General features: G+C 41.8%; 1 protein-coding gene across 1 annotated transcript in view; it reads left to right on the top strand.

Annotated features, from left to right (window-relative positions):
• CNGA1 (cyclic nucleotide gated channel subunit alpha 1) overlaps positions 1 to 10740 on the top strand; it is a 79896-nt gene extending 69156 nt beyond the window's left edge. Inside the window, exon 9 of the mRNA XM_063956953.1 lies at positions 9332 to 10740. Within this exon, the coding sequence (XP_063813023.1) occupies positions 9332 to 10740 (1409 nt within the window). The remainder of the gene's footprint in view (positions 1 to 9331) is intronic.
• Positions 10741 to 14790: the final 4050 nt, after the last annotated feature.

Genomic DNA, 14790 nt, shown 5'->3' on the forward strand with positions numbered 1-14790 from the left:
GGTGTTACAGGTGACAAAAGTGTCAATCCTCCTCACCTTCTTCTCATTCACCTTAAATTCACTAGTTTTATTATTGCCGTCCCCTTTAATTGTACGGCACCCGATGCACATACCACATCAGAAGAACCCTTTAGATTTGATTGTTGGTAGTGATTTTGCGGGGGGTAATGAACCCTTAACTAATGCATTACTCAAATTCGGGGTCATCCTATAAATGCACTTCGGTTTACTTGGGAGTTTCTCTCCCACTATGGGGTCTCTTTTGAGGATATCCCAATGTTTCCCTAAAATATTCTCCAACTCCCTATACCGACTATTAAAATACGTGATAAAAGCCCATTCAAAGGGTGTGGGTTGGAGGTTCGATGTTTTTTCTTTTTTTATGAAGAAGTTCTCTCCTCTCTATTTTTCCCACTTTCCTGGTTGTGTCCCCAACCCTATCAGACAAATAACCTGACGCTATAAAATCCTTCTGCATTTTGCTCGCTTGTTCCTCAAAGACGGCAGTCTCGGTGCAATTTCTCCGTAGACGCCGTATTTGTCCGCAGGGTATAGACCCCAACCTATCTGGGTGGTGACAGCTGTTTTGTTTAAGATATGCTCTGGAATCCGTGTTTATTTTTATAATTCTTGGTTTGTAGTACACCATTTTTTGGATATACCGTCACATCCAGAAAGTGTATTTCTTTGTTGCTACTCTCAAAAGTAAAAGATACATTGATGGAATTCCGGTTTAAATAGTCATAAAAACATTCAGTGTGGGAGCATCCCCCCTCCATATAAAAAACACGTAATCTATGTATCTGACCCAGGACACCAGGCTCGCTCCAAAGGGATTATTATCCCAAACGTATTGCTCCTCCCATGCCCCCATAAAGAGGTTAGCATAACTTGGAGCGAACCTGGTGCCCATCTTTTCTGCTGCTATATGTGCATTTATTTGTATTAAATTTGTTTTTAATTGTGCTGTACTTTATGCACTTTATTCTGACCTATACCGGTTATAACTGTGCTTCACTATATGCACTTTATTCCTTCCCCCATTTGGTATTACATCAAATCTGAGATCCTCAGGGATAGGACCACACGTGCTAGTGCCAGGATGAAATTTCCCTATTGACGCGCTTGGTTGTATGTATTGACACCACTTTCTTTTTTGCAATTGTTCCCAACTTGCTTGGGGTGGAGGTATTTTAGAGAGTTGCCTCTGTGTGTCTTGCACCTTATCAAGCTGATAACTAGTGCGCACTCTATTTAGATTCCACATCTTTGTCCACTGCATTTGTCTTGTTTAGAAGCAGGCTGATGGGCAGCCCAGGATTGTTTTGCTTTGGGCTTAGTGGTTTTGGGAGCACGAGTTTGTCTCGTGTATGCCTGACCTTTTGCTTTCTCTTGAGGTCAAAAAGAACGAAAAGTGGTACTCTTTGCCTTCTGTGCAGAAGGATTAGTATTTGGGAGAAATGCAATCTTAGCAGCCGCTAAGTCAGTTACAATCATATTCAGATCCTCCCCAAACAGGATATCTTCCTTACCTACAAGGTCTTTTTGGAGTCCAGGTCCATCTTCCATGACCTCAACCACAGAAAAATTCGCCGAGCCAGGATGGACGTAGTCGGTGCCTTGGCCGCCATTACACCTGACTCAAAGGACGCCTCCTGAATGTAGTGGGAGGCGGTGGCAATATGAGACAGATATTGTCTGGCAGTGTCAGATATATCCTGAGGCAGCTCTTCCTCTATTGCCTGAACCCATGCTTCAATTCCTTTTGCGGCCCAGGAGGCTGCTATAGTGGGTTTATGTACAGCACCAGTAAATAGTCTTCAGGCATCCTTCGACGCGCTTATCTGTCGGTTCCTTCAGTGAGGTGACAGTGGTGACAGGTAGAGCAGATTACACCACAAGACGAGTGATATGGGAATCCACCGGCGGTGGATTTTCCACTTGTTACACAACTCAGCGGAGAGAGGATAATGAGCTAGCATCTTTTTAGACAGGGAAAATTTATTTCCTGGAGAAGACCAGGGTTCCTGACATATGTCAACCAGATGGTCAGAATGCGGTAAGACTACTTTAGTTACCTTCTGACGTTTAAATTTATCAGGCTTCTTAGACGCAGTAGTGGGATCTGCATCATCATCGATTTATAGAATCAGCTTAATAGCCTCCATCAGGTCAGGGACATCAACTTGCGTTGTAGTTTCCTCAAACAGACAAGAAAGAAAAGACCCTTGTCTGGCGCACTCATTACAGTAAATAAATTATTGAAAGGTTTTATTATGTATATAGTAATTTATAAATTTAAAACATAACCTTTATTATAGATAAAGTAAAAATTAGAAAATACGGTACGCCCTGTAATACTTTTTCAAGGTTTTCAAGGATATGTTAGGAGTAGAAAAATAATTTTTTAGTCACATCTGTATCTTATCTATTATGTTAAGAAAAAAGGATCATTTGAATTATTGGCTCAATGCCTTATATGCAGCAGGAGTGTTTCTATGGTCCTGACTGTACCACGGCGCCCTCTAGTGACCAAAAGTATAACACTTTTCTATATTGAATTTTAAGTAGCAGTAAAGTTGACCCCACATCGAATTTATTCCATACTGATATTTCATAAAGCAGAATCGAGGTCTTAAAACAATTGAATAAAAGAAAAAATTAACCAATGCATTTTCAAAAGAAACAAATTAGGATCCAGAACTTACTACATCGGGTATTCTCAGGAGGTCCCCCTCTTGATACTTGCCCGGCCCAACACTTTGGGGGTCATTACGACCCGATCACGCGCTGCAGTTTGTCACAGCGCAGCGATCGGGTCGGAACTGCGCATGCGTCAGCACCGCAGTGCGCCGGCGCATGGCAGTCGTCGTTGCCTAGCGATCGCCTCTGAGGCAGAGGCAGTCGCTGGGCGGGAGGGGCTGGACGACGGCAGCTGCGTGATGCTTTTGTATTTGTGCGGTGGGGGGGGGCAGACTGACATGCGGGGGGCGGACTAGCCCTGTGCTGGACGTCCCCCTGCATGTCAGGGAAGATGATCGTAGCTGTGCTAAATTTAGCACAGCTACGATCAACTCGGAATGACCCCTTTTGTTGCTTCCAAGATCAGACGAGATTAGGCAATTTAAGTGTGGTTTGGTAGTAAATTATAAGTGCATCTCCTCCTGAATCGTTGATGAGAGTTCACGGATGTGGAAAAATTTCAAAATTGTAGACATAGATATATAGATAAACGAGATGGATCTGCTGTTGGTGTTAGACAGCTAAACCCGTCAGTTGTAAAACTGACACAGGGATTGTTGGTATTAGGCTGAATCACCAATGAGAGTACAGAGAAAGCAGACAGAGGAGGAAATATATAAGAAACATACAGTATTTACTATAACTATATTGAATATTTGTCGGTAATGTTTCTATAAACCAATATTATTAAAGTACCTATTTTTGAAACAGCCAATATGTAACAATTACATGTCTGAAAAAAAGGGGGGGAGGGGGAATTCAAATTTTAGAGACCCCAAAACGTAGAAAGAATCCAGGAATGTAAACAAGGGAACCTCTTCATACCCTGTCACTAAAACTGCTATATTACATTTATATAAACATCTATTACCAATGCTTTATCACTTGTGGGGGAATACACAGTATATGATATTCCAATATAGCAGAACAAAATATGAGAAAATCCTGGGTGGATCCCCGATTATTTCTGTAAACCAATATTGGTAGAATACCTATTATCACAACCGCCAATATATAACAATTGCTGGTCAGACAGAATAAAGGAAAATTCAAAATGTAATAACCCCAAGAAGAAATTCCGAAAGTGTGAACAAGAAAACCTCTTCATGCACTGTCATAAAAGCTTCCGTTAATATGGGCATCTGTTAATGTTGTTTTATCATTATTAGCAGAATGTACAGTATATGAAAATTCCAATGGAGCAGGGCTAAGTAAGAGGAAATCCCGGGTTAATTCCCGTTACCGTTTGTATTGGAGCAGGACACCTTGTTAGGGTCAAACAGCTAACCGCGGGCTGGAATGAAGATTGCCGCTGTTGCTGAGTCCGGGGGTGCCGCGTCCTCCCTGCTCATTGAGGACGGGCAGCTGACCGCGGACTTCTGTGAGGGTTACTTCTGACGTAGGTCCAGAAGGCGCCGCGTACTTCCTGCTGCTGGTTGCCGTGGAGACGCGTTTCGCCCGACTGATGGGCTTGATCACTCCTACGGCTGGGTATTCCAGTGACGCTATAAAAAGCGTCATAGGGGCCTCCCCCCCTCCTCCAATTGGTCAAAATCTACTCCTACTCTTTGTATATTAAATGGGAGGGAGCACGTAAATTGCTAGCATATAGTCACTGCAAGCATGTTAAGATTGTCGGTATAAATTTACCACTATCTGTGTCCCTAATGGTAAGAAGCATGCTATGTAGTTATAATTACTTTCAGGCACATGGGTGCCCATTACCGATAATGAGTTAACATATACTGTAGGTCCTTGTTATTGGTTATTAAGGACCATGAACATTGTTTATATTTATTTAGGACCATATATGTTCATATATAACGGGATGACATATCAGAAGAAAACACAAACAAAGATAAATTAATAAAGTATCGGAAGTTTCATAGACGGAGCATAATGAGTGTATATGAGCATAGTAAATATATATGTGTGTGTATATTTTACAAAGGCCGGTATGATAAACGGGCTATGTGTTATTTAAAATGATAGTTTATTCCAGGTAAACATTGGTGGTCATTCCGAGTTGATCGCTCGTTATTTTTTATTCTCGCAACGGAGCGATTAGTCGTTATTGCGCATGCGCAATGTCCGCAGTGCGACTGCGCCAAGTAAATTTGCTATGCAGTTAGGTATTTTACTCACGACATTACAAGGTTTTTTCTTCGTTCTGGTGATCGTAATGTGATTGACAGGAAGTGGGTGTTTCTGGGCGGAAACAGGCCGTTTTATGGGAGTGTGTGAAAAAACGCTACCGTTTCTGGGAAAAACGCGGGAGTGGCTGGAGAAATGGAGGAGTGTCTGGGCGAACGCTGGGTGTGTTTGTGACGTCAAACCAGGAACGACAAGCACTGAACTGATCGCACTGGCAGAGTAAGTCTCGAGCTACTCAAAAACTGCACAGAGAAGTCTTTTCGCAATATTGCGAATCTTTCGTTCGCAATTTTGATAAGCTAAGATTCACTCCCAGTAGGCGGCGGCTTAGCATGTGCAAAGCTGCTAAAAGCAGCTTGCGAGCGAACAACTCGGAATGACCACCATTATAATAAGCATATATTTTTGCCATAAAGAATGTGACTTAAATGTGGATGCCTAGCAGTGGTGGGTAATTGCTGCGGGAGCCTAACAGAGGTAAGTATGTGCATGTTATTGTTACAAATCGTAGAATTAGTATTGCTTGGAGTATTGGTAACCATTTTGTTAGGAATCAGGATACAGGTGAGTGTATATTTGGTATGGCAGAGGTAAGTATATAATTGGCATAGGGAAGGTGAATTTATGATGACTACCTGTCACAGATTAATCATAAATTCATCATACGCAGCCCCCCCTGTTAATGCAGGCACCAACTCTAAAACTGAGCTCACAGTGCCTGGAGGCGGGGTTATATAGAGGAGGCCCCGCAATGCATCCTGGGACAGTCTAAGGCCCTCATTCTGAGTTGATCGCTCGCTGGCTAGTTTTAGCAGCCGTGCAAACGCTATGCCGCCGCCCACTGGGGAGTGTATTTTAGCTTAGCAGAAGTGCGAACGCAAGTGCAGCCGAGCTCTACAAAAACAGTTTGTGCAGTTTCTGAGTAGCTCTAGACTTACTCAGCGCTTGCGATCACTTCAGCCTATTCGTGTCTGGATTTGACGTCACACACCTGCCCAGCGAACGCCCAGCCAAGCCTGCGTTTTTTTAGACACGCCTGCGTTTTGCAAACACTCCCTGAAAACTGTCAGTTGCCACCCAGAAATGCCCCCTTCCTGTCAATCTTCTTGCGGCCACCAGTGCGAATGAAACAGACGCTAGAACCTTTGCAAAACCACAAAGGACTTTGTACCCGTACGTCGCGCTTGCGCATTGCAGAGCATACGCATGCGCAGAAATGCCAATTTTTAGCCTGATCGCTGCGCTGCTTACAACGGCAGCTAGCGATCAACTGGGAATGAGGGCCTAAAGCTTTAGCCTGTTGGTGCCTCTGGATCAAGATCCATCTCTACACCCCAATGTATTCCCTGTGGAACACAGTGTACCCTGCTGCAGAAACATTGTTATTGTATTTACTATCTGTAATACTACCTTTATTTTTGTGTTGTATGTGATCCCTCCTGCAGTGCAACATGGGGGTTATTCAGCGTTGTTAGAAAACCAAAAAAGTTAGCAGTTGGGCAAAACCATGTGCAGTGCAGGTGGGGTGGTATATAACATGTGCAGAGAGAGTTAGATTTGAGTGTGTTCAAACTAAAATCTAAATTGCAGTGTAAAAATAAAGCAACCAGTATTTACCATTCACAGTAACAATATAACCCACCCAAATCTTAATCTCTATGCACATGTTATATCTGCCCCACCTGCAGTGCACATGGTTTTGCACAGTTGCTAACTTTTTTGGTTTGCTAACAACTCTGCAGCCCCAAATCCTATGTACTTGGTAAATTGTCTTCTTTTTAGGTCCGTTTGGACATGATGCACATACTGTACCTTTACTGATACTTGGACCTGAAAAGTGTCTGATAGGCTCTTAAATCTGCTCAGTATAATTTGAAATAGTTGGAGTTTGAAAGGTATAGAGCAGTGGTTCCAAAGCGCGGTCCTCACGTACCCCCAACAGTTCATATTTTCCAGGTCTCCTCACGGATTGCAAGTGAAATAATTAGCTCCACCTGTCAGTGAGTAATGAATACACATGTTCAAATGCTAGGTGACCTGGAAAACACGAACTGTTGGGGGTACTTGAGGACCGAGGTTGGGAACCACTGCATACTTGCCTACCTGACCCTCTCCATGAGGGAGAAAATGCTCTGTTCCTGGACTTTCCTGGTAATGTATGATTGCCATCACCTGTGGTGAGCTAGTTAATTGATAAGAAAGGCGTTTCACCACAGGTGATGGCAATCATACATTACCAGGAAAGTCCAGGAACAGAGCATTTTCTCCCTCATGGAGAGGGTCAGGTAGGCAAGTATGAACCACTGATATAGAGAAAACATCTCTGAAATGATGGAATAGTTAGGAGGGAGTTAGGAGGGGTGGAGATAAAATAATCGTTGAACTTAGTTTTTTGCGTTGCATTAAAAGTTTATACTAGGGATGATTATTATTAGTATGGCTGAAAACCTTTAGAAAGGGATTAAGGGATTATTATTATTATTATTATGATGATGATGATGATGATGATGCACTAGCGTTTGCCTGCAGCTTAGCTCGCATGTATTTTTGTTATTGCTGAGCGGAATTAGTTTTACAAAGACAGTAGTGCTATCTAATGTTGTGATATATATTTTACATTGTACACATTGATTACAAAATTTCTTTGTAAACAATGGGCCAAAATCAGATCTGATTGCAGAAGCAAATTCGTTAGCTAATGGACAAAACCATGCGCACTGGGGGGCAGATATAACATGTGCAGAGAGAGTTAGATTTGGGTGGGTTATATTCTGTGCAGGGTAATACTGGCTGCTTTATTTTTACACTGCAATTTAGATTTCAGATTGAACACACCCCACCCAAATCTAACTCTCTCTGCACATGTTATATCTGTCCCGTCCCCCCCTCCCTCCTGCAGTGCACATGGTTTTGCCCATTAGCTAACAAATTTGCTGCTGCGATCAGACCTGCACTAGGCCCAATATTTGCAACTTTTCCTTCAGGGAGTAACACAAACAGATACTTGGGGCTACTAGCTCATGATCAAGCCACATCAAGCTGCTCATGGGAGAAGCAGCTGGTCCTGGGATCTACACCTTCAGCCCTGAGCAATTGCCCCTAGGACTTGTTGATCGTCATAGCAAAGCAGACACTTACCGGAAACTGAAGGAACTTAAACTGAAAAGAAAAATTGTTGTAGATAAGGGTTATATGTGGTATAAACACAGTCTCACCTGTGTCACATTAGAATCTCTGCCTCAATTAGGTTCCCCTGCAGAGCAGTTACTTTAAGTTGGGTTCTGTTGCATAACTTGGGCGGAGTCAAGTTCTGCAGAAACATGAACACAGCACCAACTTTCAGTGCGCCGAGGGTCAAGCGTCTGTTTTTTCCTTTATTGCTCCTCTCCCTGGTGTCACATCAAGATCATACATACCTCAGTTTCTTTCTAGGTCACTAAGCTATATAATAGTGAAAACAAATTCATCCACCAGTTTTACGTGATGCCAGAACAGAGTTCATAAACAGTCCCTAGAAATATATTTCTAAGAAAAAAGAAACTATGTACAGACACAACCCTTACAGTTTATTACAGTATATGTATAGATATAGGGCCTGATTCAGATGTGGCTGGAGTAGGTATCGCTGCTACTTACATAGATATATGGTAATGCAGCAGGGACGTGTCACACTTCCTGCTGCATTACTGACCCGAACTGCGTCCAAGTAAAGGATCATTCCCTGGTGCTATCGGGGTTGCACAAGCTAGCTGCTGTAAGTCCAACCTAGAGGCCAGCAAATCTCCATCCTCTGACAGAAATCCTGACCTCGTCCCTCCCCTGTAAAGGTGGAAACATGCCTCTGTGTGGCAAAACGGAGGCCGTTGCCTAGATTAGATTGTCAATCACTGACCGTCTGATGCCGTAGTGCAACCGACTTCGCAGACCCATACGCCCATACTGCACATGCGCAGTACGGGTGCGGAGCATGCGCAAAGTACTGAACATCGGTACTTTTCGACACACACAGTTACTCCAACCAAATCTCAATCAGGCCTATACCGCAATAAGTGGTATTTTACAGGTATTGTAATACAAAATTACAGTGTCTAAAAAATTATTTAGTTATGAAAAGGTCACTGTGAAGATGAAGTGGCCATACTTGTTACGTTTTGGGGGTATTTCTGATGGTGGGCTGGTAATGTAATACTGCCAGAGAGAACCCTTGATTAATAATGCTGATTTTTTTAGGAAGGAAAACGATATTTACGAGTATTTATTTAAGCTCAGTGTTGATGCGGAGTCCAAACATATTCCTGAACAAGACAGATTTCTCAATATTTTTTTAACTTGCTATAATATAGTGCAACCTATGAGATGTATATGAAAACTATTTTACATTGTGCAAAAATTTTAACAGTTCCATATTCACTGACATTAATTGTTTAATTTCAAGGTTATTTGGAGCAAGGTCTTCTTGTCAAAGATGAAAGCAAACTGAGAGATAAATACAAAAAGACGACGCAATTTAAGCTGGATATTTTGTCCATTATACCAACAGACATTTTATATTTGAAATTCGGCTTGAACTATCCAGAACTTAGGCTCAATAAACTGCTCAGAATCGCTCGCATGTTTGAATTCTTCCAGAGAACCGAAACAAGGACCAACTATCCAAACATCTTCAGGATTTCTAACCTCATCATGTACATCGTGATCATCATCCACTGGAATGCTTGTGTTTACTATTCAATTTCGAAAGCCATAGGTTTTGGAGAAGATACTTGGGTCTACCCTAACATTTCAGACCCAGACTATGGTCGTCTGGCCAGAAAGTATGTGTATAGTCTGTACTGGTCAACACTGACCCTGACTACTATTGGTGAAACCCCACCACCTGTTCAAGACTCTGAGTTCTGGTTTGTGGTTGCTGATTTCTTAGTGGGAGTCTTGATTTTCGCTACCATCGTCGGTAATGTCGGTTCCATGATATCAAACATGAATGCAGCCAGAGCAGAGTTCCAAGGGAGAATTGATGCTATCAAACAGTACATGCACTTCCGTAAAGTCAGCAAGGATTTAGAAAAAAGAGTAATTAAGTGGTTTGACTATTTATGGACAAATAAAAAAGCTGTTGATGAAAGAGACGTGTTGAAATACTTACCGGACAAATTAAGAGCGGAAATCGCTATAAATGTCCATCTGGACACCCTGAAGAAAGTCCGTATCTTTGCTGATTGTGAAGCTGGACTATTGATTGAATTGGTCTTGAAGCTACAACCTCAGGTATACAGCCCTGGAGATTACATTTGCAGGAAAGGAGATATTGGGCGGGAAATGTACATTATTAAAGAAGGTAAACTTGCCGTTGTTGCAGATGATGGAATTACGCAATTTGTGGTTTTGAGCGATGGTAGCTATTTTGGTGAGATCAGTATCCTTAACATCAAAGGCAGCAAAGCTGGTAACAGAAGAACAGCAAACATTAAAAGTATTGGGTATTCTGATCTCTTCTGTCTCTCTAAAGATGACCTAATGGAAGCTCTAACAGAATACCCTGATGCTAAAGCAATGTTGGAGGAAAAGGGAAGGCAGATCCTCATGAAGGACGGCCTTCTAGACTTAGACATTGCCAATTCTGGCGTCGATCCCAAAGACATTGAAGAAAAGGTGGCTCACATGGAAGGCTTAGTTGACAATCTGCAAACAAAATTTGCTAGACTGTTAGCTGAGTATGACTCAGCGCAACAGAAACTTAAACAGCGAGTATCCAAAATTGAGAAAATGCTAAAGCCTGAGGCTGAGGCACCTGAGGTTGTAGAAACAGAGGCACAAACAGAAGAGCCAGAACCAACTACAAAATAGTAGTTAAATTCACTAAAGTATCTGGACACCAACTGAGTGAGGAATGTAACCAATCTATCACTTACCTTATAACACCAGCATTATATACGGTGACACTGAACGAAGAGAGAGAGAGAGAGAGAGAGAAGATTATTACTGTTTTGAATATAAATATATGTCCATTAATTTTACAGGATAATTATGAGAGGACAGACTTAGACATATTGCCGTGTTAGTTTAACACCAGCTTGGAATATTGGTGACATGGTGACATTATCAGGAGCATGGCATAGAACTGAACTGATTGAAAGCACAGTTGCTGCATATATGTTTTCTCAAAAAAAATGTTTTAAATAATATGCTATGAAATATGAACATTATAGAATTAATCATAGAGCAAATTGTCTAACATACATAACATGTAAAGTAGAATAAACGGTTGAAAGAACCATAATGTGCAATTAATAAGTGTGTTAACTATGGATAAAAAAATAAAGAAAATACATTTTAATAGTTACTTTAACAGTCAACACAATTTTATACATTTAGAGGCTGATTCTGAGCAAAAGCAAAATAGCAAGTAACTTTATATATGGAACAAACCATGTTGAAATTCAATGGGTACAAATCATTTTTTTCCTTGGCATGAGGCTAAATAGTGGCTGCTTTTGCATGTAGCCCACAAATACTAGACATCTATATTTTTGCACTGCAATTTGAGTTTGTACATGACCCACCCAAATCTAAATCTCACTGCACATTTTCCATCTTCCCCCAATGGCGTGCAACATGTTCCTGCTAAGGTGCAATTATTGTACTTGCTGTTATTGCTTTCTTCGGAATCAGCCCCATATTTTCTAGACGTAGTCCTCTTGGTGTTAAATGCTATTGGTTGGATTAAGAAGTGATACATACATATTGTACGTTCAGGATATAGTAGTATGCTGTCTTTCTGACTGTAGCTGAACTGAATCATTGTGCATACCAGAGCCACTACAAGATTATAAAAGTAGATATAAGAAGACTTAGAATTAAAATAAATACCAAAAGTGGTCATGGACATGTTTTGTCCCAAATGTGGGTATAGCTATAGTGGGTAAAGGTAGTGCCATTGCTATGGGGCCCAGAGACGTAGGGGGCCCACTTCCTGATTCAAATGTACCAAGCCTTAGAGGGTGATAAAATGGGGAGAGAGAAAATACCAACCAATCATCTCCTGTCATTTTTCAAACACTGTAACAATACAGGTAGGAGCTGATTGGCTCATACATTGGGGGGTATTCAATTATTTGGAAAAAAACAGACACACAATTGACTTTTCAAACAATTGAATTCCTCCCTTTATCTCTCTCCACTTTATCACTCTCCAATGTTTAGTACATATCTCCCTAAATGTGAAGTGGGGCACTGTGTGGCATGTGTACTGGCGATAATACAATGGGGCATATTGTTTACTTGGGGCACTGTAATATGGAATAATATGAACCATGGACACTGTACAGTATAATGTCTGCTAAGGCACTGCTGCAGGCATAACATATACTAGGTAGCACTATCAATCATAAAATCAACTAGGGCACTACTATAAGGTACAGTATGTGTATCAGTATATCAAGGAACGGGAAGCAGTTAACATACCGCTAGTCGGGATCCCGGATGTCACAATGCCGATGCCGGAATCCCGACTACCGCTGGAATCCCGCTGCCACAGGCTTTTCTCCCTCTATGGGTAACACAAAAAGGATGAGTCTGCACCAGTTAGTAAAGAATTGAAGAAGATTTCAAGAAACCAAAATAAAAAGATTGAAGGGGATACCCTCAATATTATCAAATTGGTGGTGCACCCAGAGTCAGGCAATATAGCTATTCACAAAACCCATAGGGTGGAATTCAATTGTTTGAAAAGTCGGTTGGGCGTCTGTTTTTTCCTGTCTATTAGATAGGAAAAAACAGACACCCAACTGAGTTTTCAAACAATTGAATACCTTCCTTAGAGGGAAAATACATCCTGTGGCGAGCGCAGCGAGCCACCGTGCCCGCAGCCTGGTGAGTATACTGACAGCTGGGATCCCGGCCGCCAGCATTACATACTGATCCCCAAGGAACATTTGGGAGAATATTAATACAGTATGAATGCTATTGGAATTTTCAATAATTTAATTGCTCGCAGAGGTTGTGGTGAATGTAGTAACTTAGAATATCAATGGAGATATCTATTTAGTAACACTTCAAGACTTTTTATAATGTTTGAGATTTACTAAATCTTTAAGTTAAATTTTTATGAAGAAAAATGTTTCTGGAAACAAAAAAATTTTACAAATAAACTGAAACCATATTTTCACGTGTGTGATAATTTGTTTGTTATCTTATATGTCTTTGTCTGCTATGTACATTCTCTGCAGAAATGCAGCAATCACTTTTAGGGGTACTAAGGTGTGGGTTTTTAGAAGTGGAGATGCTGCCTATAGCAACCACTCAGATTCTAGCTATTATCTTCTATAAGGTGCTAGGTAAATGATAAGTAGAATCTGATTGGTTCCTAGCGGTAACACCTCCAATTCTTTTTTTTTTTACATTAGATTTTTATTGAGTTTATGCAAATAAACAGGGGTACAGAAGAGAAAAAAAAAAAAAGGAAGGGTAGCAATATGGGTGTAGTAAGTCTGACCGGCGGTCAGCATACCGACGCCGGGATCCCGGCAGCATACCGACGACGGGATCCTGGCGGGGAAGGGCAAGTGCAGCTAGCCCCTTGCGGGCTCGCTGGGCTCGCCACGCTTCGAGCTCGGTGGCGACTTGCGGTCGCCACGGGTTCTATTCCCACTCTATGGGTGTCGTGGACACCCACGAGTGGAAATAGTCCCTGTTGGTCGGCATGCCGACCATCGGGATAGTGAGGGGGCGAGATAGTGAGGGGGCGGGATGTCGGTGGAGGTCATGTGATCACATGAATACCACCCTAGCAATATAGGGGAGACAAAAAATATAAAGAAAGGGGTAGACAGGTTATCCAATAGCATCAAACAGTAACATAAAAAACGTCACACAAGTCATGTAGTTTCCTCAGTCGGAAGTCCATTTTAATTAATTGGAGGGCTCTGAGGAGAGCGTGAGGAGGGGGTGCCTTTACCCTGTGTGATATAGATAATAGATATGCCAAAGGAGCCACTTCATGATAGGGGAGGACGGGGCGGCAGAGTACAAGATTTCCCTGGTCTCCATTTAAAAGTGGAATTGGGTTTTGGAAATAACTTTTTCGAATGGAGGAGGTGAGGGAGACTTCCAATGTTGAGCAATAGTAGCTCTAGCTGAAATTAAAATATGGCCAAGGACATAACGGGCAGATTTAGGAACTATACTGGGGTACCAATGAAAGAGGGCTAGGGAGGGATCCTGGAGTAAAGTAAGGCCGGTGACCTCTCGTAGTAGGTTAAACACCTTAAGCCAAAAGGGGCGTATGGCATTCCCAGAAAACATGGAAAATTCTATCCTCACAATGACAAAGGCACCAACAAAATTTGGAAGTAGCAGGCAATATTCTGTGTAGTTTAGAAGGGGTGAAATATAATCTATGTAATAGCTTAATATGCATTTCCGTAGGGTTGGTGCATTTAGATAGGGAAAAAGAAGAGAGATAAATCATTTTCCATTCTTTAAGTGTAAAAGTACGGTTAAGGTCGGACTCCCAGTAAATTTGAGACGTAGATTTAGCGGTCAGGGTTGGAGGTGAGAGTAGACTATACCAAGAGGAGATGACGCTACGGGAAGAAGATCTGGTTATTCTCTTTAAAATACAGTCTGGAGGGGGGGGGGGGGGGGTTTGAGAAACATTGGGAGTAGCAGCCATTACATCCACCCAGTGCTTAAGCTGAAGATAATAAAACCAAGCTGAGGGATCCTAGTTGAATTTGGCACTAAAATCAGTAAATGATAGGGTGGAGGATGGGGAAAACATATCTGCAAGGGATTCAATACCAAGGCGCATCCAATAAGAGATGTGGAGGTGAGGCAATAATTTATCAAGTGCCCAGAGCGACAGGTTTCTAGTGGGGAGAGTAAGCTCAAAAAGAG

Source organism: Pseudophryne corroboree, chromosome 1 (assembly GCF_028390025.1).
Source record: "Pseudophryne corroboree isolate aPseCor3 chromosome 1, aPseCor3.hap2, whole genome shotgun sequence".
NCBI lineage: Eukaryota > Metazoa > Chordata > Amphibia > Anura > Myobatrachidae > Pseudophryne > Pseudophryne corroboree.